Below are 27,973 nucleotides of genomic sequence, written 5' to 3'. Positions count from 1 at the left end.
TTGGAGAATACAGGGAAGCAGCTATAACTGCACCCCTGACCCTGACTGACAGCCGGCCCCACTGCAGAGGGAGTGTCAGTCAGTCATTGCTTGGAGAATACAGGGAAGCAGCTATAACTGCGCCCCTGACCCTGACTGACAGCCGGCCCCACTGCAGAGGGAGTGTCAGTCAGTCATTGCTTGGAGAATACAGGGAAGCAGCTATAACTGCGCCCCTGACCCTGACTGACTGCCGGCCCCACTGCAGAGGGAGTGTCAGTCAGTCATTGCTTGGAGAATACAGGGAAGCAGCTATAACTGCGCCCCAGACCCTGACTGACAGCCGACCCCACTGCAGAGGGAGTGTTAGTCAGTCATTGCTTGGAGAATACAGGGAAGCAGCTATAACTGCGCCCCTGACCCTGACTGACAGCCGGCCCCACTGCAGAGGGAGTGTCAGTCAGTCATTGCTTGGAGAATACAGGGAAGCAGCTATAACTGCGCCCCTGACCCTGACTGACAGCCGGCCCCACTGCAGAGGGAGTGTCAGTCAGTCATTGCTTGGAGAATACAGGGAAGCTGCTATAACTGCGCCCCAGACCCTGACTGACAGCCGGCCCCACTGCAGAGGGAGTGTCAGTCAGTCATTGCTTGGAGAATACACGGAAGCTGCTATAACTGCGCCCCTGACCCTGACTGACAGCCGGCCCCACTGCAGAGGGAGTGTCAGTCAGTCATTGCTTGGAGAATACAGGGAAGCTGCTATAACTGCGCCCCAGACCCTGACTGACAGCCGACCCCACTGCAGAGGGAGTGTCAGTCAGTCATTGCTTGGAGAATACAGGGAAGCAGCTATAACCGCGCCCCTGACCCTGACTGACAGCCGGCCCCACTACAGAGGGAGTGTCAGTCAGTCATTGCTTGGAGAATACAGGGAAGCAGCTATAACTGCGCCCCTGACCCTGACTGACAGCCGGCCCCACTGCAGAGGGAGTGTCAGTCAGTCATTGCTTGGAGAATACAGGGAAGCAGCTATAACTGCGCCCCTGACCCTGACTGACAGCCGGCCCCACTGCAGAGGGAGTGTCAGTCAGTCATTGCTTGGAGAATACAGGGAAGCAGCTATAACTGCGCCCCAGACCCTGACTGACAGCCGACCCCACTGCAGAGGGAGTGTCAGTCAGTCATTGCTTGGAGAATACAGGGAAGCTGCTATAACTGCGCCCCAGACCCTGACTGACAGCCGACCCCACTGCAGAGGGAGTGTCAGTCAGTCATTGCTTGGAGAATACAGGGAAGCAGATATAACTGCGCCCCTGACCCTGACTGACAGCCGGCCCCACTGCAGAGGGAGTGTCAGTCAGTCATTGCTTGGAGAATACAGGGAAGCAGATATAACTGCGCCCCTGACCCTGACTGACAGCCGGCCCCACTGCAGAGGGAGTGTCAGTCAGTCATTGCTTGGAGAATACAGGGAAGCAGATATAACCGCGCCCCTGACCCTGACTGACAGCCGGGCCCACTGCAGAGGGAATGTCAGTCAGTCATTGCTTGGAGAATACAGGGAAGCTGATATAACTGCTCCCCTGACCCTGACTGACAGCCAGCCCCACTGCAGAGGGAGTGTCAGTCAGTCATTGCTTGGAGAATACAGGGAAGCAGCTATAACTGCACCCCTGACCCTGACTGACAGCCGGCCCCACTGCAGAGGGAGTGTCAGTCAGTCATTGCTTGGAGAATGCAGGGAAGCAGCTATAACTGCGCCCCTGACCCTGACTGACAGCCGGCCCCACTGCAGAGGGTGTGTCAGTCAGTCATTGCTTGGAGAATACAGGGAAGCAGCTATAACTGCGCCCCTGACCCTGACTGACAGCCGGCCCCACTGCAGAGGGAGTGTCAGTCAGTCATTGCTTGGAGAATACAGGGAAGCAGCTATAACTGCGCCCCAGACCCTGACTGACAGCCGACCCCACTGCAGAGGGAGTGTTAGTCAGTCATTGCTTGGAGAATACAGGGAAGCAGCTATAACCGCGCCCCTGACCCTGACTGACAGCCGGCCCCACTGCAGAGGGAGTGTCAGTCAGTCATTGCTTGGAGAATACAGGGAAGCAGCTATAACTGCGCCCCTGACCCTGACTGACAGCCGGCCCCACTGCAGAGGGAGTGTTAGTCAGTCATTGCTTGGAGAATACAGGGAAGCAGCTATAACTGCACCCCTGACCCTGACTGATAGCCGGCCCCACTGCAGAGGGAGTGTCAGTCAGTCATTGCTTGGAGAATACAGGGAAGCTGCTATAACTGCGCCCCAGACCCTGACTGACAGCCGGCCCCACTGCAGAGGGAGTGTCAGTCAGTCATTGCTTGGAGAATACACGGAAGCTGCTATAACTGCGCCCCTGACCCTGACTGACAGCCGGCCCCACTGCAGAGGGAGTGTCAGTCAGTCATTGCTTGGAGAATACAGGGTAGCATCTATAACTGCACCCCTGACCCTGACTGACAGCCGGCCCCACTGCAGAGGGAGTGTCAGTCAGTCATTGCTTGGAGAATACAGGGAAGCTGCTATAACTGCGCCCCAGACCCTGACTGACAGCCGACCCACTGCAGAGGGAGTGTCAGTCAGTCATTGCTTGGAGAATACAGGGAAGCAGCTATAACCGCGCCCCTGACCCTGACTGACAGCCGGCCCCACTACAGAGGGAGTGTCAGTCAGTCATTGCTTGGAGAATACAGGGAAGCAGCTATAACTGCGCCCCTGACCCTGACTGACAGCCGGCCCCACTGCAGAGGGAGTGTCAGTCAGTCATTGCTTGGAGAATACAGGGAAGCTGCTATAACTGCGCCCCAGACCCTGACTGACAGCCGACCCCACTGCAGAGGGAGTGTCAGTCAGTCATTGCTTGGAGAATACAGGGAAGCAGATATAACTGCGCCCCTGACCCTGACTGACAGCCGGCCCCACTGCAGAGGGAGTGTCAGTCAGTCATTGCTTGGAGAATACAGGGAAGCAGATATAACTGCGCCCCTGACCCTGACTGACAGCCGGCCCCACTGCAGAGGGAGTGTCAGTCAGTCATTGCTTGGAGAATACAGGGAAGCAGATATAACTGCGCCCCTGACCCTGACTGACAGCCGGCCCCACTGCAGAGGGAGTGTCAGTCAGTCATTGCTTGGAGAATACAGGGAAGCAGATATAACCGCGCCTCTGACCCTGACTGACAGCCAGCCCCACTGCAGAGGGAGTGTCAGTCAGTCATTGCTTGGAGAATACAGGGAAGCAGCTATAACTGCCCCCCTGACCCTGACTGACAGCCGGCCCCACTGCAGAGAAAGTGTCAGTCAGTCATTGCTTGGAGAATACAGGGAAGCAGCTATAACTAAGCCCCTGACCCTGACTGACAGCCGACCCCACTGCAGAGGGAGTGTCAGTCAGTCATTGCTTGGAGAATACAGGGAAGCAGCTATAACTGCGCCCCTGACCCTGACTGACAGCCGGCCCCACTGCAGAGGGAGTGTCAGTCAGTCATTGCTTGGAGAATACAGGGAAGCAGCTATAACTGCGCCCCTGACCCTGACTGACAGCCGGCCCCACTGCAGAGGGAGTGTCAGTCAGTCATTGCTTGGAGAATACAGGGAAGCAGCTATAACTGCGCCCATGACCCTGACTGACAGCCGGCCCCACTGCAGAGGGAGTATCAGTCAGTCATTGCTTGGAGAATACAGGGAAGCAGCTATAACTGCGCCCCTGACCCTGACTGACAGCCGGCCCCACTGCAGAGGGAGTGTCAGTCAGTCATTGCTTGGAGAATACAGGGAAGCAGCTATAACTGCGCCCCTGACCCTGACTGACAGCCGGCCCCAATGCAGAGGGAGTGTCAGTCAGTCATTGCTTGGAGAATACAGGGAAGCAGCTATAACTGCGCCCCTGACCCTGACTGACAGCCGGCCCCACTACAGAGGGAGTGTCAGTCAGTCATTGCTTGGAGAATACAGGGAAGCAGCTATAACTGCGCCCCTGACCCTGACTGACAGCCGACCCCACTGCAGAGGGAGTGTCAGTCAGTCATTGCTTGGAGAATACAGGGAAGCAGCTATAACTGCGCCCCTGACCCTGACTGACAGCCGGCCCCACTACAGAGGGAGTGTCAGTCAGTCATTGCTTGGAGAATACAGGGAAGCAGCTATAACTGCGCCCCTGACCCTGACTGACAGCCGGCCCCACTGCAGAGGGTGTGTCAGTCAGTCATTGCTTGGAGAATACAGGGAAGCAGCTATAACTGCGCCCCTGACCCTGACTGACAGCCGGCCCCACTGCAGAGGGAGTGTCAGTCAGTCATTGCTTGGAGAATACAGGGAAGCAGCTATAACTGCGCCCCTGACCCTGACTGACAGCCGGCCCCACTGCAGAGGGAGTGTTAGTCAGTCATTGCTTGGAGAATACAGGGAAGCAGCTATAACTGCACCCCTGACCCTGACTGATAGCCGGCCCCACTGCAGAGGGAGTGTCAGTCAGTCATTGCTTGGAGAATACAGGGAAGCTGCTATAACTGCGCCCCAGACCCTGACTGACAGCCGGCCCCACTGCAGAGGGAGTGTCAGTCAGTCATTGCTTGGAGAATACACGGAAGCTGCTATAACTGCGCCCCTGACCCTGACTGACAGCCGGCCCCACTGCAGAGGGAGTGTCAGTCAGTCATTGCTTGGAGAATACAGGGTAGCATCTATAACTGCACCCCTGACCCTGACTGACAGCCGGCCCCACTGCAGAGGGAGTGTCAGTCAGTCATTGCTTGGAGAATACAGGGAAGCTGCTATAACTGCGCCCCAGACCCTGACTGACAGCCGACCCACTGCAGAGGGAGTGTCAGTCAGTCATTGCTTGGAGAATACAGGGAAGCAGCTATAACCGCGCCCCTGACCCTGACTGACAGCCGGCCCCACTACAGAGGGAGTGTCAGTCAGTCATTGCTTGGAGAATACAGGGAAGCAGCTATAACTGCGCCCCTGACCCTGACTGACAGCCGGCCCCACTGCAGAGGGAGTGTCAGTCAGTCATTGCTTGGAGAATACAGGGAAGCTGCTATAACTGCGCCCCAGACCCTGACTGACAGCCGACCCCACTGCAGAGGGAGTGTCAGTCAGTCATTGCTTGGAGAATACAGGGAAGCTGCTATAACTGCGCCCCAGACCCTGACTGACAGCCGACCCCACTGCAGAGGGAGTGTCAGTCAGTCATTGCTTGGAGAATACAGGGAAGCAGATATAACTGCGCCCCTGACCCTGACTGACAGCCGACCCCACTGCAGAGGGAGTGTCAGTCAGTCATTGCTTGGAGAATACAGGGAAGCAGATATAACTGCGCCCCTGACCCTGACTGACAGCCGGCCCCACTGCAGAGGGAGTGTCAGTCAGTCATTGCTTGGAGAATACAGGGAAGCAGATATAACCGCGCCTCTGACCCTGACTGACAGCCAGCCCCACTGCAGAGGGAGTGTCAGTCAGTCATTGCTTGGAGAATACAGGGAAGCAGCTATAACTGCCCCCCTGACCCTGACTGACAGCCGGCCCCACTGCAGAGAAAGTGTCAGTCAGTCATTGCTTGGAGAATACAGGGAAGCAGCTATAACTAAGCCCCTGACCCTGACTGACAGCCGACCCCACTGCAGAGGGAGTGTCAGTCAGTCATTGCTTGGAGAATACAGGGAAGCAGCTATAACTGCGCCCCTGACCCTGACTGACAGCCGGCCCCACTGCAGAGGGAGTGTCAGTCAGTCATTGCTTGGAGAATACAGGGAAGCAGCTATAACTGCGCCCCTGACCCTGACTGACAGCCGGCCCCACTGCAGAGGGAGTGTCAGTCAGTCATTGCTTGGAGAATACAGGGAAGCAGCTATAACTGCGCCCATGACCCTGACTGACAGCCGGCCCCACTGCAGAGGGAGTATCAGTCAGTCATTGCTTGGAGAATACAGGGAAGCAGCTATAACTGCGCCCCTGACCCTGACTGACAGCCGGCCCCACTGCAGAGGGAGTGTCAGTCAGTCATTGCTTGGAGAATACAGGGAAGCAGCTATAACTGCGCCCCTGACCCTGACTGACAGCCGGCCCCAATGCAGAGGGAGTGTCAGTCAGTCATTGCTTGGAGAATACAGGGAAGCAGCTATAACTGCGCCCCTGACCCTGACTGACAGCCGGCCCCACTACAGAGGGAGTGTCAGTCAGTCATTGCTTGGAGAATACAGGGAAGCAGCTATAACTGCGCCCCTGACCCTGACTGACAGCCGACCCCACTGCAGAGGGAGTGTCAGTCAGTCATTGCTTGGAGAATACAGGGAAGCAGCTATAACTGCGCCCCTGACCCTGACTGACAGCCGGCCCCACTACAGAGGGAGTGTCAGTCAGTCATTGCTTGGAGAATACAGGGAAGCAGCTATAACTGCGCCCCTGACCCTGACTGACAGCCGGCCCCACTGCAGAGGGTGTGTCAGTCAGTCATTGCTTGGAGAATACAGGGAAGCAGCTATAACTGCGCCCCTGACCCTGACTGACAGCCGGCCCCACTGCAGAGGGAGTGTCAGTCAGTCATTGCTTGGAGAATACAGGGAAGCAGCTATAACTGCGCCCCTGATCCTGACTGACAGCCGGGCCCACTGCAGAGGGAGTGTCAGTCAGTCATTGCTTGGAGAATACAGGGAAGCAGGTATAACTGCACCCCTGACCCTGACTGACAGCCGGCCCCACTGCAGAGGGAGTGTCAGTCAGTCATTGCTTGGAGAATACAGGGAAGCAGCTATAACTGCGCCTCTGACCCTGACTGACAGCCGGCCCCACTGCAGAGGGAGTGTCAGTCAGTAATTGCTTGGAGAATACAGGGAAACAGCTATAACTGCACCCCTGACCCTGACTGACAGCCGACCCCACTGCAGAGGGAGTGTCAGTCAGTCATTGCTTGGAGAATACAGGGAAGCAGCTATAACTGCGCCCCTGACCCTGACTGACAGCCGACCCCACTGCAGAGGGAGTGTCAGTCAGTCATTGCTTGGAGAATACAGGGAAACAGCTATAACTGCACCCCTGACCCTGACTGACAGCCGACCCCAATGCAGAGGGAGTGTCAGTCAGTAATTGCTTGGAGAATACAGGGAAACAGCTATAACTGCACCCCTGACCCTGACTGACAGCCGACCCCACTGCAGAGGGAGTGTCAGTCAGTAATTGCTTGGAGAATACAGGGAAACAGCTATAACTGCACCCCTGACCCTGACTGACAGCCGACCCCACTGCAGAGGGAGTGTCAGTCAGTCATTGCTTGGAGAATACAGGGAAGCAGCTATAACTGCACCCCTGACCCTGACTGACAGCCAGCCCCACTGCAGAGGGAGTGTCAGTCAGTTATTGCTTGGAGAATACAGGGAAGCCGCTATAACTGCGCCCCTGACCCTGATTGACAGCCGGCCCCACTGTAGAGGGAGTGTCAGTCAGTCATTGCTTGGAGAATACAGGGAAGCAGCTATAACTGCGCCCCTGACCCTGACTGACAGCCGGCCCCAATGCAGAGGGAGTGTCAGTCAGTCATTGCTTGGAGAATACAGGGAAGCAGCTATAACTGTTAGAACCTTGCTCTTAGGTTTTTTCTATTGCTGGTCACATGACCTTGTTGGCCTATTTAGTCCTGCTCCGCCCTTCTGGCTTTGCTGGACTTCATTGTATAACTACTTTCTAGCTAGCCTGTGCTCTGTATCTAACTCTGTTAGTTTGCTTGGTCTACGGACCTCTATGTTCTATATATTTTGTTTGTTCGTCTGTCTGCTACTATTTCTGTTAGGAGGTGTCCCATTTTCCTCCCAGTCCTTAGTACTTGTAGGGATTCCTTCCTCACATCTATAGGTCTCCGTACAGACTAGCTTAGGACTTTAGCAGGTCTGATCGCAGGATCAGGTTCCCTGTTACATCGTAGGGATTCAGCTGAGTTCTATCGTAGGGACAGATCTCCTCTCTTTCCTTAGCTCTGGTAGCAGAACATAACAGTAAGTCCAGCCTGCAAATTCTCTAAGGAAAGATTTTTCTGTTCCATCATGGTGTCGGTTCTGGATTTGGCTAAACGCCTGCAGGGACTCTCTCTGGAGGTGGCCGAGCTCCGTCAGCACGTGAGTAACTGTTCTGGAGCACATTTCTTGGAGCCTAAGGTACGTTTGCCTGATTTATTTTTTGGTGAATACCAAGAATTTTTTTCATTTAAAAATGCTTGCTTATTGTATTTTCGTTTGAGACCCTGGTCCTCTGGGGATGAATCCCAGCGCATAGGGTTCATAATGTCACTTTTGCGCAAAGAGCCTCAGGAGTGGGCCTTTTCTTTGCAACCTAGTGATACATGCTTTAGATCAGTGGATAGTTTTTTTTCTGCTTTGGGGCTATTATATGATGATCCTGACCGTGTCTCATCTTCTGAGACTGAGTTGAGACGTTTGAGACAGGGATCAGGTAATGTGGAAAAATATTGTACTCATTTCCGTCGGTGGTCTACTCAAATAGGGTGGAACTATTCTGCTCTGAAGAGTCTGTTTCTTGCTGGGCTTAGTGAAAGGGTTAAAGACCTGCTAATTGCTTATCCCACACCTGAAGATTTGCAACAGGCTATGCAATTAGCTATACGGGTGGATAGGAGACTGCGTGCAAGGGTTAATGAGAGCAAATCCTCTGCTATGTCAGTTTCTGGTCATGAGAATGTGTGCACTAACAGTGGAGAGCCGATGGAGATTGGAGCGATGGCACCTCGCTCTCAAGAAAAGGACCGCAGATTTTCTGAAGGTTTGTGTTTCTATTGCGGAAATTCTGGTCATTTCATTAAAAGCTGTGTGCTTCGTATGAAGAAAGAAAAAAAAAATGGTCAGTCACGCCCGTATTGCCTGTTTAAATTCCAAGGGTGTATTTTTAGCTGCTTCCACTATTGCTCAGGAAAAATTAATAGAATTTCGGGTGTTTGTCGATTGTGGGTCTACTCTGAATGTAATTGATGGGGGATTCTTGGAAAGACTCAATTTAAAACCTGAACCTTTATCATCCCCCATTGCTGTGGTTTCTGTGGATGGCTCCCCTTTGAAGAATGTTACTCTCAAGGTCTGTGAATTTCCTCTCACTATTAATGGTGTTCACCATGAGAAATTGGATTTGGTAGTTTTGAATAACTTGCCTTCTCCGGTGGTGTTGGGATTGCCCTGGTTAAAATTTCACAATCCTGTACTGGATTGGTCTACAAATGAAATTAAATCCTGGAGCCATAAATGTTATGACAAGTGTTGTAACGGGCGTATTGCAGCTTTGGATAGGGGAGAATTGCCTGTTCCTATTCAGGATTTTTGGAGAGTTTTTTCTGAGAAGGAATCGCAGGTTTTGCCTCCCCATAGAGACTATGATTGTTCTATTGAATTTGTCCCTGGAGCGACTCTTCCTAAAAGTCGTTTATTTAACCTTACTATTCCTGAGAGGAAGGCTTTGGAGGAATACATACAGACAAGCTTGGCCGCCGGTCACATTAGGCCCTCAAAGTCTCCTGTGGCGGTTGGATTTTTTTTTTGTAAAAAAAAAGGACGGCGGTTTACGTCCTTGTCTGGATTTTCGTGAGATTAACAAAATTACTGTACGCAATCCTTACCCACTGCCATTGATTCCTGATCTGTTTAACCAGTTAGTGGGGGCCAAGTGGTTCTCTAAAATTGATCTCCGGGGGGCATACAATCTGTTGCGCATGAAGGAGGGTGATGAATGGAAGACTGCTTTTAACACTCCTGTGGGTCATTTTGAGAATCTGGTGATGCCTTTTGGTCTTACTAATGCTCCTGCATTTTTTCAGAATCTGATTAATGACATCCTTAGACCTTTGATCGGTAAAAATGTGGTTGTGTATTTGGATGACATTCTGATTTATTCGCCGGATCTGGAGTCTCATTGGCGGAGCGTACGTGAGGTATTACAGTTATTAATGGACAATTCGCTTTTTGCTAAGCTGGAGAAATGTGAGTTCGCTGTACAGAGAATTAGTTTTTTGGGCTACATTATCTCCAGTGAAGGTTTTGAGACGGACCCGGTGAAGGTTCAGGCGGTTCAGGAATGGCCTAGGCCTATTGGTTTGAAATCGATACAGAGGTTTTTGGGTTTCGCCAATTATTATAGAAAATTCATTAAAAAATTTTCTATTATTGTCAAACCGCTGACCGATCTCACCAGGAAAGGTGCTGATGCGGTTCAGTGGACTTCTGAGGCCATTGAAGCTTTTGTGTATCTCAAGGAGAGGTTCACCTCTGCTCCCATCCTTATGCAGCCTGATGTGACTAAGCCGTTTTTGGTTGAGGTTGATGCTTCCTCTGTGGGGGTTGGTGCGGTGTTGTCTCAGGAAAACAAGGATGAAGTACATCCCTGTGCCTTTTTTTCAAAAAATTTTTCGGAGACTGAACTTAATTACGATATTGGTAATCGGGAATTATTGGCTATTAAACTCGCATTTGAACACTGGCGCCACCTCTTTGAAGGTGCTGAATTTCCCGTTCAGGTTCTTACGGATCATAAAAATCTGATATATCTTGATGCTGCCAAGCGCTTGAATGCTCGTCAGGCTAGGTGGGCACTGTTTTTCTCGTGGTTTAATTTTTCCGTTACTTACATCCCAGGTACTAAGAATGTTAAGGCGGATGCCTTGTCTCGCAGTTTTTCTCCCATAGTCGGTGCTGAGAAAGAGGAGAACATTTTACAAGAAGGTGTTGTGATTGCTGCTTTGGACTCCGTTTTGGAAGATGAGATTCTTAAAGCTCAGGAGAATGCCCCATCTAACACTCCCCATGGGAGGTTGTTTGTGCCTAGGACCTTTAGGAGAGATTTGTTTGTTGAGTGTCACGAATCTCGGTTGGCAGGTCATCCCGGAATCTCTGAGACCAAGAGACTTGTGGGTCGCAGTTTTTGGTGGCCTGGATGGCAGAAGGAAGTCATTAAGTGGGTGCGTCAATGTACTATATGTGCTAGATCTAAGTCCTCACATACTCCTGCTGCGGGGTTGCTTTGTCCTTTGGAGGTCCCCAGTGCACCTTGGACACATTTGGCTATGGACTTTATAACTGACCTTCCCCCCTCTGAGGGTTTTACTGTCATCTGGGTGGTCGTGGACCGTTTTAGCAAGATGTGTCACTTGGTTCCCTTCGTCAAACTGCCCTGCGCTAAGACTCTCGCTAAGGCCTTTGTCAAGGAAATTGTCAGACTTCATGGCGTTCCTACTGACATTGTTTCTGATAGGGGTCCTCAGTTCGTGGCTCGTTTTTGGCGTGCCTTTTGTGACAGGTTGGGAGTTCATTTGTCGTTCTCGTCCGGATATCATCCTGAATCTAACGGCCAGACAGAAAGGAAAAACCAGGATGTTGAGCAGTTCTTGCGTTGTTTTGTGGCAGACAATCAAGAGGGGTGGTCTGAGTTTCTGCCACTTGCTGAATTTGCTCTGAACAATCATACATCTTCTTCTGCTGGTTGTTCGCCTTTTTTTTGTTGTTCTGGGAGACATCCGTCGTTTGGGTCGTTCTCCAAGTTGGTATCTGCCGTGCCTGAGGAGGAGAATTTTACCGGCGATTTGGAGAGAGTTTGGACGGATGTGCGTGGTAATCTTCAGGAGGCTAACAGAAAATCTAAAGACTACTTTGATAGGAAATGACAGGAGGTTTTGTTCGCTGTTGGTGACATGGTTTGGTTGTCCTCTAGGAATCTGCGGTTGAGGATTCCTTCTAAGAAATTGGGTCCCAAGTTTGTAGGGCCCTTTAAGGTGCTTCAGGTTGTCAACCAATCTGCTGTTAGGTTGGAGGTTCCTACCTCCTGGAGAATTAATCCGGTGTTTCATGTCTCTCTGTTGAAAAAAGCTGTTGTGTCGGATTGTGACGCCTCTGCCTCTGTTCCTCCGGTGGTGGAGGACGGGGAATATGAAATTTCTCGCATCCTTAATTCTAGACGGTATAGAGGTAGTTTGCAGTATCTCGTGGCCTGGAAAGGTTTCGGACCTGAGGATAACTCATGGGTGAGGTCGGATGATGTTTCCGCGTCCAGACTTATCAGAGCGTTTCACAGGAGATTTCCTGATAAGCCTGGTCCTAGGGGATCCGGAGGATCCTCTTAGAAGGGGGGGTACTGTTAGAACCTTGCTCTTAGGTTTTTTCTATTGCTGGTCACATGACCTTGTTGGCCTATTTAGTCCTGCTCCGCCCTTCTGGCTTTGCTGGACTTCATTGTATTACTACTCTTTAGCTAGCCTGTGCTCAGTATCTAACTCTGTTAGTTTGCTTGGTCTCCGGACCTCTGTGTTCTATATATTTTGTTTGTTCGTCTGTCTGCTACTATTTCTGTTAGGAGGTGTCCATTTTGCTCCCAGTCCCTAGTACTTGTAGGGATTCCTTCCCCACATCTATAGGTCTCCGTACAGACTAGCTGAGGACTTTAACAGGTCTGATCGCAGGATCAGGTTCCCTGTTACATCGTAGGGATCAAGCTGAGTTCTATCGTAGGGACAGATCTCCTCTCTTTCCTTAGCTCTGGTAGCAGAACATAACAATAACTGCGCCCCTGATCCTGACTGACAGCCGGTCCCACTGCAGAGGGAGAGTCAGTCAGTCATTGCTTGGAGAATACAGGGAAGCAGCTATAACTGCGCCCCTGACCCTGACTGACAGCCGGCCCCACTGCAGAGGGAGTGTCAGTCAGTTATTGCTTGGAGAATACAGGGAAGCAGCTATAACTGCTCCCCTGACCCTGACTGACAGCCGGCCCCACTGCAGAGGGAGTGTCAGTCAGTCATTGCTTGGAGAATACAGGGAAGCAGCTATAACTGCGCCCCTGATCCTGACTGACAGCCGACCCCACTGCAGAGGGAGTGTCAGTCAGTCATTGCTTGGAGAATACAGGAAAGCAGCTATAACTGCGCCCCTGACCCTGACAGACAGCCGACCCCACTGCAGAAGGAGTGTCAGTCAGTCATTGCTTGGAGAATACAGGGAAGCAGCTATAACTGCGCCCCTGACCCTGACTGACAGCCGGCCCAACTGCAGAGGGAGTGTCAGTCAGTCATTGCTTGGAGAATACAGGGAAGCAACTATAACTGCGCCCCTGACCCTGACTGACAGCCGGCCCCACTGCAGAGGGAGTGTCAGTCAGTCATTGCTTGGAGAATACAGGAAAGCAGCTATAACTGCGCCCCTGACCCTGACTGACAGCCGGCCCCACTGCAGAGGGAGTGTCAGTCAGTCATTGCTTGGAGAATACAGGGAAGCAGCTATAACTGCGCCCCTAACCCTGACTGACAGCCGACCCCACTGCAGAGGGAGTGTCAGTCAGTCATTGCTTGGAGAATACAGGGAAGCAGCTATAACTGCGCCCCTGATCCTGACTGACAGCCAGCCCCACTGCAGAGGGAGTGTCAGTCAGTCATTGCTTGGAGAATACAGGGAAGCAGCTATAACTGCACCCCTGTAACATGACTGACAGCCAGCCCCACTGCAGAGGGAGAGTCAGTCAGTCATTGCTTGGAGAATACAGGGAGGCAGCTATAACTGCGCCCCTGATCCTGACTGACAGCCGGCCCCACTGCAGAGGGAGTGTCAGTCAGTCATTGCTTGGAGAATACAGGGAAGCAGCTATAACTGCGCCCCTGAACCTGACTGACAGCCGGCCCCACTGCAGAGGGAGTGTCAGTCAGTCATTGCTTGGAGAATACAGGGAAGCAGCTATAACTGCGCCCATGAACCTGACTGACAGCCGGCCCCACTGCAGAGGGAGTATCAGTCAGTCATTGCTTGGAGAATACAGGGAAGCAGCTATAACTGCGCCCATGAACCTGACTGACAGCCGGCCCCACTGCAGAGGGAGTGTCAGTCAGTCATTGCTTGGAGAATACAGGGAAGCAGCTATAACTGCGCCCATGAACCTGACTGACAGCCAGCCCCACTGCAGAGCTAGTGTCAGTCAGTCATTGCTTGGAGAATACAGGGAAGGAGCTATAACTGCGCCCCTGACCCTGACTGACAGCCGGCCCCACTGCAGAGGGAGTGTCAGTCAGTCAGGCCTGGGGAAGGTTACCGTGGTGGTTCTGTATTCTCAGAGCAATGACTGAACCAGCGCCGGCGCCGTCCCCATGACTGAAGCCGAATGCTGCTGGGGAGAATAAAGTTTATTTTATCACCGCTGTGTTCAGTTATATGAAGGCGCCGGGCAGCATAATAACACTACTAACCTGCAAATTAACCCCATAGCTGCAGGTTAACAGCGTTTTTTTCTGGTGACAATTTCCCTTTAATGTCGCTCATAATCTGTACCAGTCAATAGAATAATAAGTAGTAAACTTTTCAGGTGGGTGAAAAAAGTCCCCTGTCTATCAGCACGGCACATCTAGAATTGGCGATCTCTGCCCACTCCTCCTTGCAGCAGTTCCACATCTGTCAGATTGCGGTTGCATCTGTGGTGCCCTGCTGCGCATTGGTGCCACAGAACCCAGAAGGGTGCATGAATGGACTTCTCCACAAGAGGCCCTCACACATTCACACACCTCCACCCTACCACCTCAGACCAAGGGTGGAGCCAGGTAGCTCAGATTAGTTCCTGCTTAAAGACAGAGAGGAACACAGCTCAGAGTTGAGCTGAGAGCGTGCTGACGCTCAGATAGCAGCACGCTGGCTGCTGTGCTTAGGCGAGCCGAGGCCTACAGCACGTGTGAAGGCCTAGTGAGGGCCTTGAGTGGGCCGAAGGCTAGAGGAGAAGGAAGAAGTAGCAAGGGGGCAGAGGCGCATACCAGGCTCACCCCGATATATATACTGGACACTGGGTCTGCGCCTACAGGCATTCCTTATACCCAGTAGGAACCACCGGAACCCTTGGAGGACAACAGGTCCCAGGTTTACCAAACGCTGACTACAATAACAGGGCTAGGAGTCACGGAGGCCCCAGCGACCAGGGAGAGTGATCTCCAAAGAGAAGGCCCTACCATCAGGTCAGCAGGTGCAAAGAGAGACAGTAACCAAGCCAGGCCTAGCTCCAGGCAGGTCAGAAGCTTAGAGAAGAAAGCAACGGATCAGGAGGCCCTATACCCGCTCACTGGGGAGAGTCCAAAAGTGCGCCCTTTGCCTTGAGTACCCTGGACCGTGCCTGCAACACCACCAGTAAAGGTACTGAAGCTTACCCCCGTGTGAGTGTCCGTCTTTCCTCCGGGACCGTCCTGCCGTCTCTCCCCTGCACCGCCATCCACTACATCCCACGCTGCCCTGGAGCTAGCTCTGACTGTGGAGAGCCACACCATCCCTGCTGCCGTAACACCAGCTCCAGAGGACTGCTCCACAGGGGCGGCACCCCTTAGCTGCAATCCACAGGTGGCATCATGAACACTTTCCCCAAATCCCCAATATCTTCCCCTTTTTACTGACTGCCCTGGGTCACGGACCGGGCCAGCCACCGTTATATCTCTCAGCAACCAGAGGCCCGGCTGCCGAGTACCCCACGGCCCAGGGGGCGTGTCACATCTCTTGTGCACATTGCCTTCTTCAGGTCACCACAGATTGTCACAAGGGTTCACGACTGGATTTAAGCTGGACTATTCCAGAACATCCACCACCTTCTGGTTATTTGGAAGTCGCTTAGGATCGTTGTCATTCTGAAAGGTGAAATTCCTCTTTATCTTCAGATTTTTAGCAAAGGCCTGAAGGTTTTGATGTTAAATGATATAATACCCCTCACCTTGACTAAAGCCCCACTTACAGCTGCTGAAAAACAGCCCAATGCTGCTTTCACTATGCCTCATTGTGGGGATGGTGATCTTCTGCTGATGCATAGTGTTGGCTTTGCACCTCTTAGAAAAAGTTCCCCGCTGGTTTCATCAGACATAAAACACTCCCCAAAAGCTTTTAGCAGAGTTGAACATTTTGGCAAAATATAGCCGGGCCGTGATGTTTTTGTTTGAAAGAAAATGCTTTCGTCTTTCCCCCTTGCCCTACAGGCCGGACATATGAAGAATACCGGAGTCTGTTGTCACATGCAGTACGCAAACAGTACTGGCCAGACATTCCTTCAGCTCCTTTAATGTTGTTGTCGGCCTCTTGGCACCTCTCTATAGTCTTCTTATCTTTTCATTCATTTTTGATGGACATCCAGTTCCAGGTAATGTCACTGTTCTGCAAAATTTCAGTCCCAACTTGATGATGTCTTGACAGTGTCTATGGTAGATCTAATGCCTTGGAAATATTTTTGTACCTTCTTCTGACTGAGAACTTTCCACAGTGACATCCTTTGCTGTGTTGTCAAATGTTTACGAGCCAGAAAATGTCAGGAAAATCTTCTTAGAGAAACAACACTTTTTCTGGGGTTAATCAGAATCGCTGTAAATGTCGGTGGCCGTGTACCAACTACTTTATTACATGAGGGAAAATGTGATTGGCAGATCCTGCACATAATCACGTCCTCAACAGTTTGTGGACGACATTAAAAGGGGAAAAAGTTCTGAAATAATTTTTCTTTTTTAGCACGAGAAAAAAAATGCCATTTTTACAGGGGCGTGGAGGCTTTTTATATCCATTGTAGTTTAGGATGAGCAGCACAGACCAGAGGTGTTGACTTGCTGAGGAACAGCGAAGGCCAAAAGGGCTGGATGTGCAGGGAAGCATGTGGATCAACAGAACTGGAAGTCCTGGGTGATATGAATATCAGCAGATCAGGAGATATGGAGAGGCACCTTGGAACAGCAGACTTGGAAGTGTTGTGATGAGTAGGCTGGCTTGTACCTTCATGTAGAGCCCCATATGTGAATGCCACCCTGGAAAGTAGGTATGTATCCGCTGTCAGGCAACTAGTAGAAGTAAAGCCAAGGGTGCAGACAGTATCTGTGAACAGCACAACTGAGTCAACAGTAAGGCATCTCGGAGTAGCAGAGCTTAGAGTGCAGACAGCACACAAGAACAGCAGAGCCGAGTCATCAGTCAGGGATTTTGGAGTAGCAGAGCGGAGTATGCGAACAGCACAGAAGAGTTGACTTGATTAGGTGGTTAGGTCTAAGAACACACATGGAAGCAGCATGCATCTTACTCAAAACTCAGCATCTTACTCAAGCAGCCTTCCTGAGACGCCTTAAGAATCCTAAGAAGATGACAACAGATGTTTGCACTGAGTTACCAAACTGACCTGATGTCCAATAGAGCAGGTTGTTTGCCATAGAGGAGGCACGCTGGAACTGGAGCCAGAAGAGGTGAGGAAGACCCTTTACCAAACCCAAACTAATCGGAGCTGATATGCTGAAGTGGCCACCAAACAGTGTGCGGAGCTGCGCTCTTCTGCTCTGTATACTGTTTACATCTGGCTTCTGCCAGAGCTGGTGACAGCTGATCAGTGGGGGCGCTGAGTGTCGGACCCCCGCTGATCTGATATTAATTAAATATACTAAGGATGAGTCCTCAACACTATAGTAATGGATTACACCTTTAAAGGAAATCTGTAACTAGGTTTTTGCCACCTAATCTGAGAGCAACATAATCTAGAGACAGAGACCCCGATTCAAGCAATGTGTCACTTACTGGGCTGCTTGCTGTAATTTTGATAAAAATCACTTTTTTTGTCAGCAGGTAATTACCATTAGAGGACTAGTTGATCTGTTTCCAGGTAGTCAAGCATATTCATGCACACTGAATAACCACACCCCCACCACTGATTGGCAGTATCATGTACAGCGTGCACAGAAAGCTGCCAATCAGTGGTGTGGGCGGGGCTATACACAGGAAGCTGCCAATCAGTGGTGCGGGCGAGGTTATACACAGGATGCTGACAATCAGTGGTGTGGGCGGGGCTATACACAGGAAGCTGCCAATCAGTGGTGTGGGCGGGGTTATACACAGGAAGCTGCCAATCAGTGGTGTGGGCGAGATTATACACAGGAAGCTGCCAATCAGTGGTGTGGGCGGGGCTATACACAGGAAGCTGCCAATCAGTGGTGTGGGCGGGGCTATACACAGGAAGCTGCCAATCAGTGGTGTGGGCGAGATTATACAGAGGAAGCTGCCAATCAGTGGTGTGGGCGGGGTTATACACAGGAAGCTGCCAATCAGTGGTGTGGGCGGGGTTATACACAGGAAGCTGCTAATCAGTGGTGTGGGCGGGGTTATACACAGGAAGCTGCCAATCAGTGGTGTGGGCGGGGTTATACACAGGAAGCTGCCAATCAGTGGTGTGGGCGGGGTTATACACAGGAAGCTGCCAATCAGTGGTGTGGGCGAGATTATACAGAGGAAGCTGCCAATCAGTGGTGTGGGCGGGGTTATAGACAGGAAACTGCCAATCAGTGGTGTGGGCGAGGTTATACACAAGAAGCTGCCAATCAGTGGTGTGGGCGAGGTTATACACAAGAAGCTGCCAATCAGTGGTGTGGGCGGGGTTATAGACAGGAAGCTGCCAATCAGTGGTGTGGGCGAGGTTATACACAGGAAGCTGCCAATCAGTGGTGTGGGCGAGGTTATACACAAGAAGCTGCCAATCAGTGGTGTGGGCGAGGTTATACACAAGAAGCTGCCAATCAGTGGTGTGGGCGGGGTTATACACAGGAAGCTGCCAATCAGTGGTGTGGGCGGGGTTATACACAGGAAGCTGCCAATCAGTGGTGTGGGCGGGGTTATACACAGGAAGCTATCAATCAGTGGTGTGGGCGAGGTTATACACAGGAAGCTGCCAATCAGTGGTGTGGGCGGGGTTATACACAGGAAGCTGCCAATCAGTGGTGTGGGTGGGTTTATACACAGGAAGCTGCCAATCAGTGGTGTGGGCAGGGCTATATACAGGAAGCTGCCAATCAGTGGTGTGGGCGAGGTTATACACAGGAAGCTGCCAATCAGTGGTGTGGGCGGGGTTATACACAGGAAGCTGCCAATCAGTGTTGTGGACGAGGTTATACACAGGAAGCTGCCAATCAGTGGTGTGGGCGAGGTTATACACAGGAAGCTGCCAATCAGTGGTGTGGGCGAGGTTATACACAGGAAGCTGCCAATCAGTGGTGTGGGCGGGGTTATACACAGGAAGCTGCCAATCAGTGGTGTGGGCGGGGTTATACACAGGAAGCTGCCAATCAGTGGTGTGGGCGGGGTTATACACAGGAAGCTGCCAATCAGTGGTGTGGGCGGGGTTATACACAGGAAGCTGCCAATCAGTGGTGTGGGCGAGATTATACACAGGAAGCTGCCAATCAGTGGTGTGGGCGGGGTTATAAACAGGAAGCTGCCAATCAGTGGTGTGGGCGGGGTTATACACAGGAAGCTGCCAATCAGTGGTGTGGGCGAGGTTATACACAGGAAGCTGCCAATCAGTGGTGTGGGCGGGGTTATACACAGGAAGCTGCCAATCAGTGGTGTGGGCGAGGTTATACACAGGAAGCTGCCAATCAGTGGTGTGGGCGGGGTTATACACAGGAAGCTGCCAATCAGTGGTGTGGGCGGGGTTATACACAGAAAGCTGCAAATTAGTGTTGTGGGTGAAGTTATACACAGGAAGCTGCCAATCAGTGGTGTGGGCGGGGTTATACACAGGAAGCTGCCAATCAGTGGTGTGGGCGGGGTTATACACAGGAAGCTGCCAATCAGTGGTGTGGGCGGGGTTATACACAGGAAGCTATCAATCAGTGGTGTGGGCGGGGTTATACACAGGAAGCTGCCAATCAGTGGTGTGGGCGGGGTTATACACAGGAAGCTGCCAATCAGTGGTGTGGGTGAAGTTATACACAGGAAGCTGCCAATCAGTGGTGTGGGCGGGGTTATACACAGGAAGCTGCCAATCAGTGGTGTGGGCGGGGTTATACACAGGAAGCTGCCAATCAGTGGTGTGGGCGAGGTTATACACAGGAAGCTGCCAATCAGTGGTGTGGGCGGGGTTATACACAGGAAGCTGCCAATCAGTGGTGTGGGCGAGGTTATACACAGGAAGCTGCCAATCAGTGGTGTGGGCGGGGTTATACACAGGAAGCTGCCAATCAGTGGTGTGGGCGGGGTTATACACAGAAAGCTGCCAATTAGTGTTGTGGGTGAAGTTATACACAGGAAGCTGCCAATCAGTGGTGTGGGCGGGGTTATACACAGGAAGCTGCCAATCAGTGGTGTGGGCGGGGTTATACACAGGAAGCTGCCAATCAGTGGTGTGGGCGGGGTTATACACAGGAAGCTATCAATCAGTGGTGTGGGTGAAGTTATACACAGGAAGCTGCCAATCAGTGGTGTGGGCGGGGTTATACACAGGAAGCTGCCAATCAGTGGTGTGGGCGGGGTTATACACAGGAAGCTGCCAATCAGTGGTGTGGGCGGGGTTATACACAGGAAGCTATCAATCAGTGGTGTGGGTGAAGTTATACACAGGAAGCTGCCAATCAGTGGTGTGGGCGAGGTTATACACAGGATGCTGCCAATCAGTGGTGTGGGCGAGGTTATACACAGGAAGCTGCCAATCAGTGGTGAGTGCAGGGTTATACACAGGAAGCTGCCAATCAGTGGTGTGGGCGAGGTTATACACAGGATGCTGCCAATCAGTGGTGTGGGCGAGGTTATACACAGGAAGCTGCCAATCAGTGGTGAGTGCAGGGTTATACACAGGAAGCTGCCAATTAGTGGTGTGGGTGAGGTTATACACAGGAAGCTGCCAATCAGTCGTGTGGGCGAGGTTATACACAGGATGCTGCCAATCAGTGGTGTGGGCGAGGTTATACACAGGAAGCTGCCAATCAGTGGTGAGTGCAGGGTTATACACAGGAAGCTGCCAATCAGTGGTGTGGGCGAGGTTATAGACAGGAAGCTGCTAATCAGTGGTGTGGGCGGGGTAATACACAGAAAGCTGCCAATCAGTGGTGTGGGCGGGGTTATACACAGGAAGCTGCTAATCAGTGGTGTGGGCGGGGTAATACACAGAAAGCTGCCAATCAGTGGTGTGGGCAGGGTTATACACAGGAAGCTGCCAATCCGTGGTGTGGGCGGGATTATACGCAGGAAGCTGCCAATCCGTGGTGTGGGCGGGGTTATACACAGGAAGCTGCCAATCAGTGGTGTGGACGAGGTTATAGACAGGAAGCTGCCAATCAGTGGTGTGGGCGGGGTTATACAGAGGAAGCTGCCAATCAGTGGTGTGGGTGAAGTTATACACATGAAGCTGCCAATCAGTGGTATGGGTGGGGTTATACACAGGAAGCTGCCAATCAGTGGTGTGGGCGAGGTTATACACAGGAAGCTGCCAATCAGTGGTGTGGGCGGGGTTATACACAGGAAGCTGTCGATCACTGGTGTGGGCAGGGTTATACACAGGAAGCTTCCGATCACTGGTGTGGGCGGGGTTATACACAGGAAACTGCCAATCAGTGGTGTGGGCGGGGTTATACACAGGAAGCTGCCAATCAGTGGTGTGGGCGGGGTTATACACAGGAAGCTGCCAATCAGTGGTGTGGGCGAGGTTATACACAGGAAGCTGCCAATCAGTGGTGTGAGCGGGGTTATACACAGGAAGCTGCCAATCAGTCGTGTGGGCGGGGTTATACACAGGAAGCTGCCAATCAGTGTTGTGGGCGAGGTTATATACAGGAAGCTGCCAATCACTGGTGTGGGCGGGGTTATACACAGGAAGCTGCCAATCAGTGGTGTGAGCGTGGTTATACACAGGAAGCTGCCAATCTGGTGTGGGCGGGGTTATACACAGGAAGCTGCCAATCAGTGGTGTGGGCGGGGTTATACAGAGCTCAGCATTCAGAGAACTGGGAGATCTCCAGCAGATAAAAGAGAGATTTTATCAAATTGACAGCAAGCAGCCCTGTAAGGTATAGATAGCTGGAATCGGGGTCTCTTTCCCTATATCATGCTGCTAGCTAAAGCCTGGTGACAGATTCCCTTTAAGGCTGCTTTGATGTGTTGCGGTCGTGTTTATCTTACATTATGATGCCAATTTCACAGCCATCTATGAGATTTTGTTGCGGGTGCGGTATAGAAACGCCGCCCTGTTGTGAGATGTGAGTGCAGCCTCAGGCTCCTGTGACGCCGGCAGATAATGGCCCCCACCGAGCGCTGAGTGACCATATAGGAAAGGGATTGTTCCCTTTCATATTCTTGTGTCAGTGATGGTTTATTCCCTCTTCTAATATATTTTTAATGGTTGTCGGCAGCACATTCTCAACTTACACAGGGGGGTGTGCTGCCGACAACCTTCATTTTTCTGCTTATTTAAAATAAACAATCAATGATTTATGATTTAAATATAATATCAGTTTTATTCTTGGCAGATGACTGTACCAGGAGCTCTGAGAGACATCTGATATCTCTAGAATTGAATGCAGAAGATTATAGTATCACACAAGATACATGTACTCAGCATGCCGACATGTCAGCTATACCCCCATCCGTCAACAGCAGAGATCAATCATCTGATGATTTTAATGTATTATTACCTCCTAATTCATCACAGACTGTTAAGCAAAATAAAAGTCACAGAAGAAATGCTGAAGATCAAACAGCTACCACAACGGAGAAGCCATATTCATGTTCAGAATGTGGGAAATGTTTTACACATAAATCAAATCTTGTTACACATGAGAGAATTCACACAGGAGAGAAACCATATTCATGTTCAGAATGTGGGAAATGTTTTACTCAGAATTCACATCTTAGTATTCATGAGAGAATTCACACAGGAGAGAAGCCATATTCATGTTCAGAATGTGGGAAATGTTTTATTTCGAAATCACAACTTAGTATTCATGAGAAATTTCACACAGGAGAGAAGCCATATTCATGTTCAGAATGTGGGAAATGTTTTACACAGAAATCACAACTTAGTAGTCATGAGAGAATTCACACAGGACAGAAGCCATACTCATGTTCAGAATGTGCGAAATGTTTTAGATATAAATCAGTTCTTGTTACTCATGAGAGAATTCACTCAGGAGGAAAGTCATATTCATGTTCAGAATGTGGGAAATGTTTTACACGGAAATCACAACTTAGTATTCATGAGAGAATTCACACAGGAGAAAAGTCATATTCATGTTCAGAATGTGGGAAATGTTTTACATGGAAATCACAACTTAGTATTCATGAGAGAATTCACACAGGAGAGAAGCCATTTTCATGTTCAGAATGTGGGAAATGTTTTACATGGAAATCACAACTTAGTATTCATGAGAGAATACACACAGGAGAAAAGCCATTTTCATGTTCAGAATGTGGGAAATGTTTTACATATAAATCAGCTCTTATTTTACATGAGAGAAGTCACACAGGACAGAAGCCATATTCATGTTCAGAATGTGGGAAATGTTTTACTCGTAAATCACATCTTATTAAACATGAGAGAACTCACACAGGAGAAAAGCCATTTTCATGTTCAGAATGTGGGAAATGTTTTGCTCGTAAATCACACCTTAGTATTCATGAGAAAATTCACACAGGTGAAAAGCCATTTTCATGTTCAGAATGCGGGAAATGTTTTGCTCAGAAATCACAACTTAGCATTCATGAGAGAATTCACACAGGACAGAAGCCATATTCATGTTCAGAATGTGGGAAATGTTTTATTCAGAAATCAAATCTTATAAGTCATGAGAGAATTCACACAGGAGAGAAGCCATATTCATGTTCAGAATGTGGGAAATGTTTTATTCAGGAATCATATCTTATAAGTCATGAGAGAATTCACACAGGAGAGAAGCCATATTCATGTTCAGAATGTGAGAAATGTTTTATTCACAAATCAGATCTTGTTAAACATAAGAAAATTCACACAGGAGAGAAGCCATATTCATGTTCAGAATGTGGGAAATGTTTTATTCATAAATCATATCTTATAAGTCATGAGAGAATTCACACAGGAGAGAAGCCATATTCATGTTCAGAATGTGAGAAATGTTTTATTCAGAAATCAGAACTTGTTACACATGAGAGAATTCACACAGGAGAGAAGCCATTTTCATGTTCAGAATGTGGGAAATATTTTACATATAAATCAGTTCTTGTTACACATGAGAAAAGTCACACAGGAGAGAAGCCATATTCATGTTCAGAATGTGGGAAATGTTTTGCTCATAAATCACACCTTAGTATTCATGAAAAAATTCACACAGGTGAAAAACCATTTTCATGTTCAGAATGTGGGAAATGTTTTGCTCAAGAATCACACCTTAGTAGTCATAAGAGAATTCACACTGGAGAGAAGCCATATTCATGTTCAGAATGTGGGAAATGTTTTGCTCATAAATCACACCTTAGTATTCATGAGAGAAATCACACAGGAGAGAAGCCATATTCATGTTCAGAATGTGGGAAATGTTTTATTTTAAAATCATATCTTCTTATACATGAGAGAATTCACACAGGAGAGAAGCCATTTTCATGTTCAGAATGTGGGAAATGTTTTATTTTGAAATCATGTCTTGTTACACATGAGAGAATTCACACAGGAGAGAAGCCATATTCATGTTCAGAATGTGGGAAATGTTTTAAACAGAAATCACAACTTAGTATTCATGAGAGATTTCACACAGGAGAGAAGCCATATTCATGTTCAGAATGTGGGAAATGTTTTACTCAAAATTCACATCTTAGTATTCATGAGAAAATTCACACAGGAGAAAAGTCATATTCATGTTCAGAATGTGGGAAATGTTTAAGAAATAAATCAAGTCTTGTTACACATGAGAGAAGTCACACAGAAGAGAAGCCATTTTCATGTTCAGAATGTGGGAAATGTTTTACTTGTAAATCATCTCTTAACAAGCATAAGAAAGTTCATACAGAGAAGTAGTCATTTTATAGTCAAATTCTAACAAAAGTACATGGCGTCTTGAGAGCTTAGATTTCTATGGTCCATTACCTTCCTGGAGCGACACTTTTGCTGTTAAACCCTTTGGCTACAAGCTGACCATCATCGTTACACCACCTGTGGTCACTATGATAACATACAATATGGGGAACGTGCCTCCATTTCCATTATTCTATCTCCCTCTCGTAGGTTGAATATCTCTTTGGTGGCGGCTCCACACTGGTAGTAATCTACCACCAGCAGGAGGGTGATGGCGCCTCTTCTCACGTACAGAAGCCCCCTCCATCTCATGTAGCCCCCCAGACACCACACAGCAGATCCATTACTCACATATTACTTACTCACAATTGATAACTGTTCTTCTTGTGAAATCTCCTTCCTGTGACGGAGAACTTATCATCTCTGTTTGCTTTCCTGGGTTCTGCTCTTCTGTCTTCATCATTATGGATTATCTGCTCATTACATTAGACGTTTTCTCATCCTGGTGTCTTTTCCCGATTTGTTTGTTACGCTGTATGGCAGGATACCTATATGGGGACGTACGAAGAAGAATTTACATAGAAATATATGGAGAGGTATAATATGGCTGCATCCTAGACATGGAATATATGCAGGTTACAGGGGAATTAACAGATATCACATACAGGACTGTCAGAATTTTGCACATACCAATTTATGTAAGTTTTCTTTATTCTTATTGGAATGTGCACATTGTAGATTTAGACTCAAGGCAGCAAAACTGTGGAAGTGAGGTTCAGAGGACCCCAACCCTTTGCTTATCCCTTGCCAAACTACCTTATTCAAGTGTATACGTGAAGCTTTGATATCGGACAGAGTCAGATACTGAACTTCTCTTGAAGAGAAATGGCGCAGGAAAGATGTGTTTATTATTCCAGCATAACATATATATGTTCAGTATAAAGGAAGGTCCCAATAGGGTGTCGCCCTGAGGCAATTGAGCAATCACAGTGGTCTCTGGCCCATGGTATAGATAAGTCTCATTATGTTGTCCTACGAGGTTAAGTGTCCCCCCCCAGGTATTCTCCTCATTCCTCAGGATATTCTCTTGGGAGGTCTCATGTTGAATCCTTTGTCTCCTTCTTGTAAACATTTTGAAAGTCCACTTCTATAACCAGTTCCAACTAGTTCTTTCAGGATATTTATATATATATATATATATATGTATATATATATATATATATATATAGTGACACACGAGAGCAAATATCTAATATATATATCAAGGTTTTCATAATATATTAAAGTGAGGGTATATATGACTAAATGATATCCAATATAACAGATATATGCAAAACAAGATTCATAACATATAACAGAATATAAGTAGAGATATTTAGTATACATCAGAGTTTCATATAATGTTTTTTTAGTAGATTTTAGAATCTTATCTTTAACAACACCATAGATTTTACCAGATCATGTACTGGAAAACGGGAACAAAATTCCAAGGACAGTGAAATTGCAAAAAAGTGCAATTCTACTGTTTTTTTTTATTTTTTTTTACCATATTCAGTAAATACTAAAACGGACCTGCCATCATTATTCTCCAGGTCATCAGGAGTTTATGACGTAGCTGCAGCTCAGGAGCGGTGTCCTGTCACTCACTGAGCTGCAGCTCAGGAGCGGTGTCCTGTCACTCACTGAGCTGCAGCTCAGGAGCGGTGTCCTGTCACTCACTGAGCTGCAGCTCAGGAGCGGTGTCCTGTCACTCACTGAGCTGCAGCTCAGGAGCGGTGTCCTGTCACTCACTGAGCTGCAGTTCAGGAGCGGTGTCCTGTCACTCACTGAGCTGCAGCCCAGGAGCGGTGTCCTGTCACTCACTGAGCTGCAGCTCAGGAGCGGTGTCCTGTCACTCACTGAGCTGCAGCTCAGGAGCGGTGTCCTGTCACTCACTGAGCTGCAGCTACAGTGCAGTGTCCTGTCACTCACTGAGCTGCAGCTCAGGAGCGGTGTCCTGTCACTCACTGAGCTGCAGCTCAGGAGCGGTGTCCTGTCACTCACTGAGCTGCAGCTCAGGAGCGGTGTCCTGTCACTCACTGAGCTGCAGCTCAGGAGCGGTGTCCTGTCACTGAGCTGCAGCTCAGGAGCGGTGTCCTGTCACTCACTGAGCTGCAGCTCAGGAGCGGTGTCCTGTCACTCACTGAGCTGCAGCTCAGGAGCGGTGTCCTGTCACTCACTGAGCTGCAGCTCAGGAGCGGTGTCCTGTCACTCACTGAGCTGCAGCTCAGGAGCGGTGTCTTGTCACTCACTGAGCTGCAGCTCAGGAGCGGTGTCCTGTCACTCACTGAGCTGCAGCTACGGGGCGGCTCATTCTCCCCGGCACTCCGGCTTCAGCGGTCCCATGGATACAGCGGGGGACACGTAGGAGAGTACATCAGCCATGTATGTGCTGAGTGGTCACATTACTGATGTCACTGCTCAGCTCTGCATTCGGATGTAGCAGAGTCAGGGATCGTTGTGGGACGTGGGGTGGATTTACGGCGGACCCCTTTGGATGGATAAAAGAGGTTTTACAATTAAAGGACTTTTCTGTGTGTGTGTTTATTTCTTTTGACTACGGGGTTTCTAATGGTGGTGTATTATAGACATCTCTCCATTACTATCCCCTGGGATTTATGTCAGCGGACATTACACAGCCGACATCAACCGCAAAATATCACCCTGCTTCCAACGCACCAGGGCAATCGGGAAGATGCGCCTTTTCTGGGGTGGCAGGAGGCTGCTATTTTAGGCTGGGTAGGGCCAAATATTATTATTTATTATTGTAGCACCATTAATTCCATGGCACTTTACATGTGAAAGGAGTATACATAGCAAAAACAATTACAATAATTTGAACAAAAACGAGTCAGCGTCTAGTATAGGAGGAGAGAGGACCCTGCCCGCCAGGGCTCACAGTCTACAAGGGATGGGTGAGGATACAATAGGTGAGGGTAGAGCTGGTCGTGCAGCGGTATGGTGGAGCGAGGACCCTGCCCGCGGGGGCTCACAGTCTACAAGGGATGGGTGAGGATACAGTAGGTGGGGGTAGAGCTGGTCGTGCAGTAGTATGGTGCATCGAGGGTTACTGCAGGTTGTAGGCTTGTTGGAAAAGGTGCATTTTGAAGGTTTCCACGGTAGGCGAGAGTCTGATATGTTGGAGTAGAGAGTTCCA

General features: G+C 49.6%; 1 protein-coding gene across 1 annotated transcript in view; it reads left to right on the top strand.

The window, feature by feature from the left end:
* The window catches only part of LOC141264832 (uncharacterized), a 70,191-nt gene extending 44,265 nt beyond the window's left edge, over nt 1–25,926 (top strand). Inside the window, exon 2 of the mRNA XM_073677187.1 lies at nt 22,265–25,926. Within this exon, the coding sequence (XP_073533288.1) occupies nt 22,265–24,780 (2,516 nt within the window). The 3' untranslated portion in view covers nt 24,781–25,926. The remainder of the gene's footprint in view (nt 1–22,264) is intronic.
* The last annotated feature ends 2,047 nt before the right edge of the window (nt 25,927–27,973 follow it).

This window comes from Phyllobates terribilis, unplaced genomic scaffold (genome assembly GCF_046119375.1).
Source record: "Phyllobates terribilis strain yellow unplaced genomic scaffold, ASM4611937v1 Scaffold_4__5_contigs__length_816908805, whole genome shotgun sequence".
NCBI lineage: Eukaryota > Metazoa > Chordata > Amphibia > Anura > Dendrobatidae > Phyllobates > Phyllobates terribilis.
This window is presented reverse-complemented; position numbering and strand designations above follow the sequence as displayed.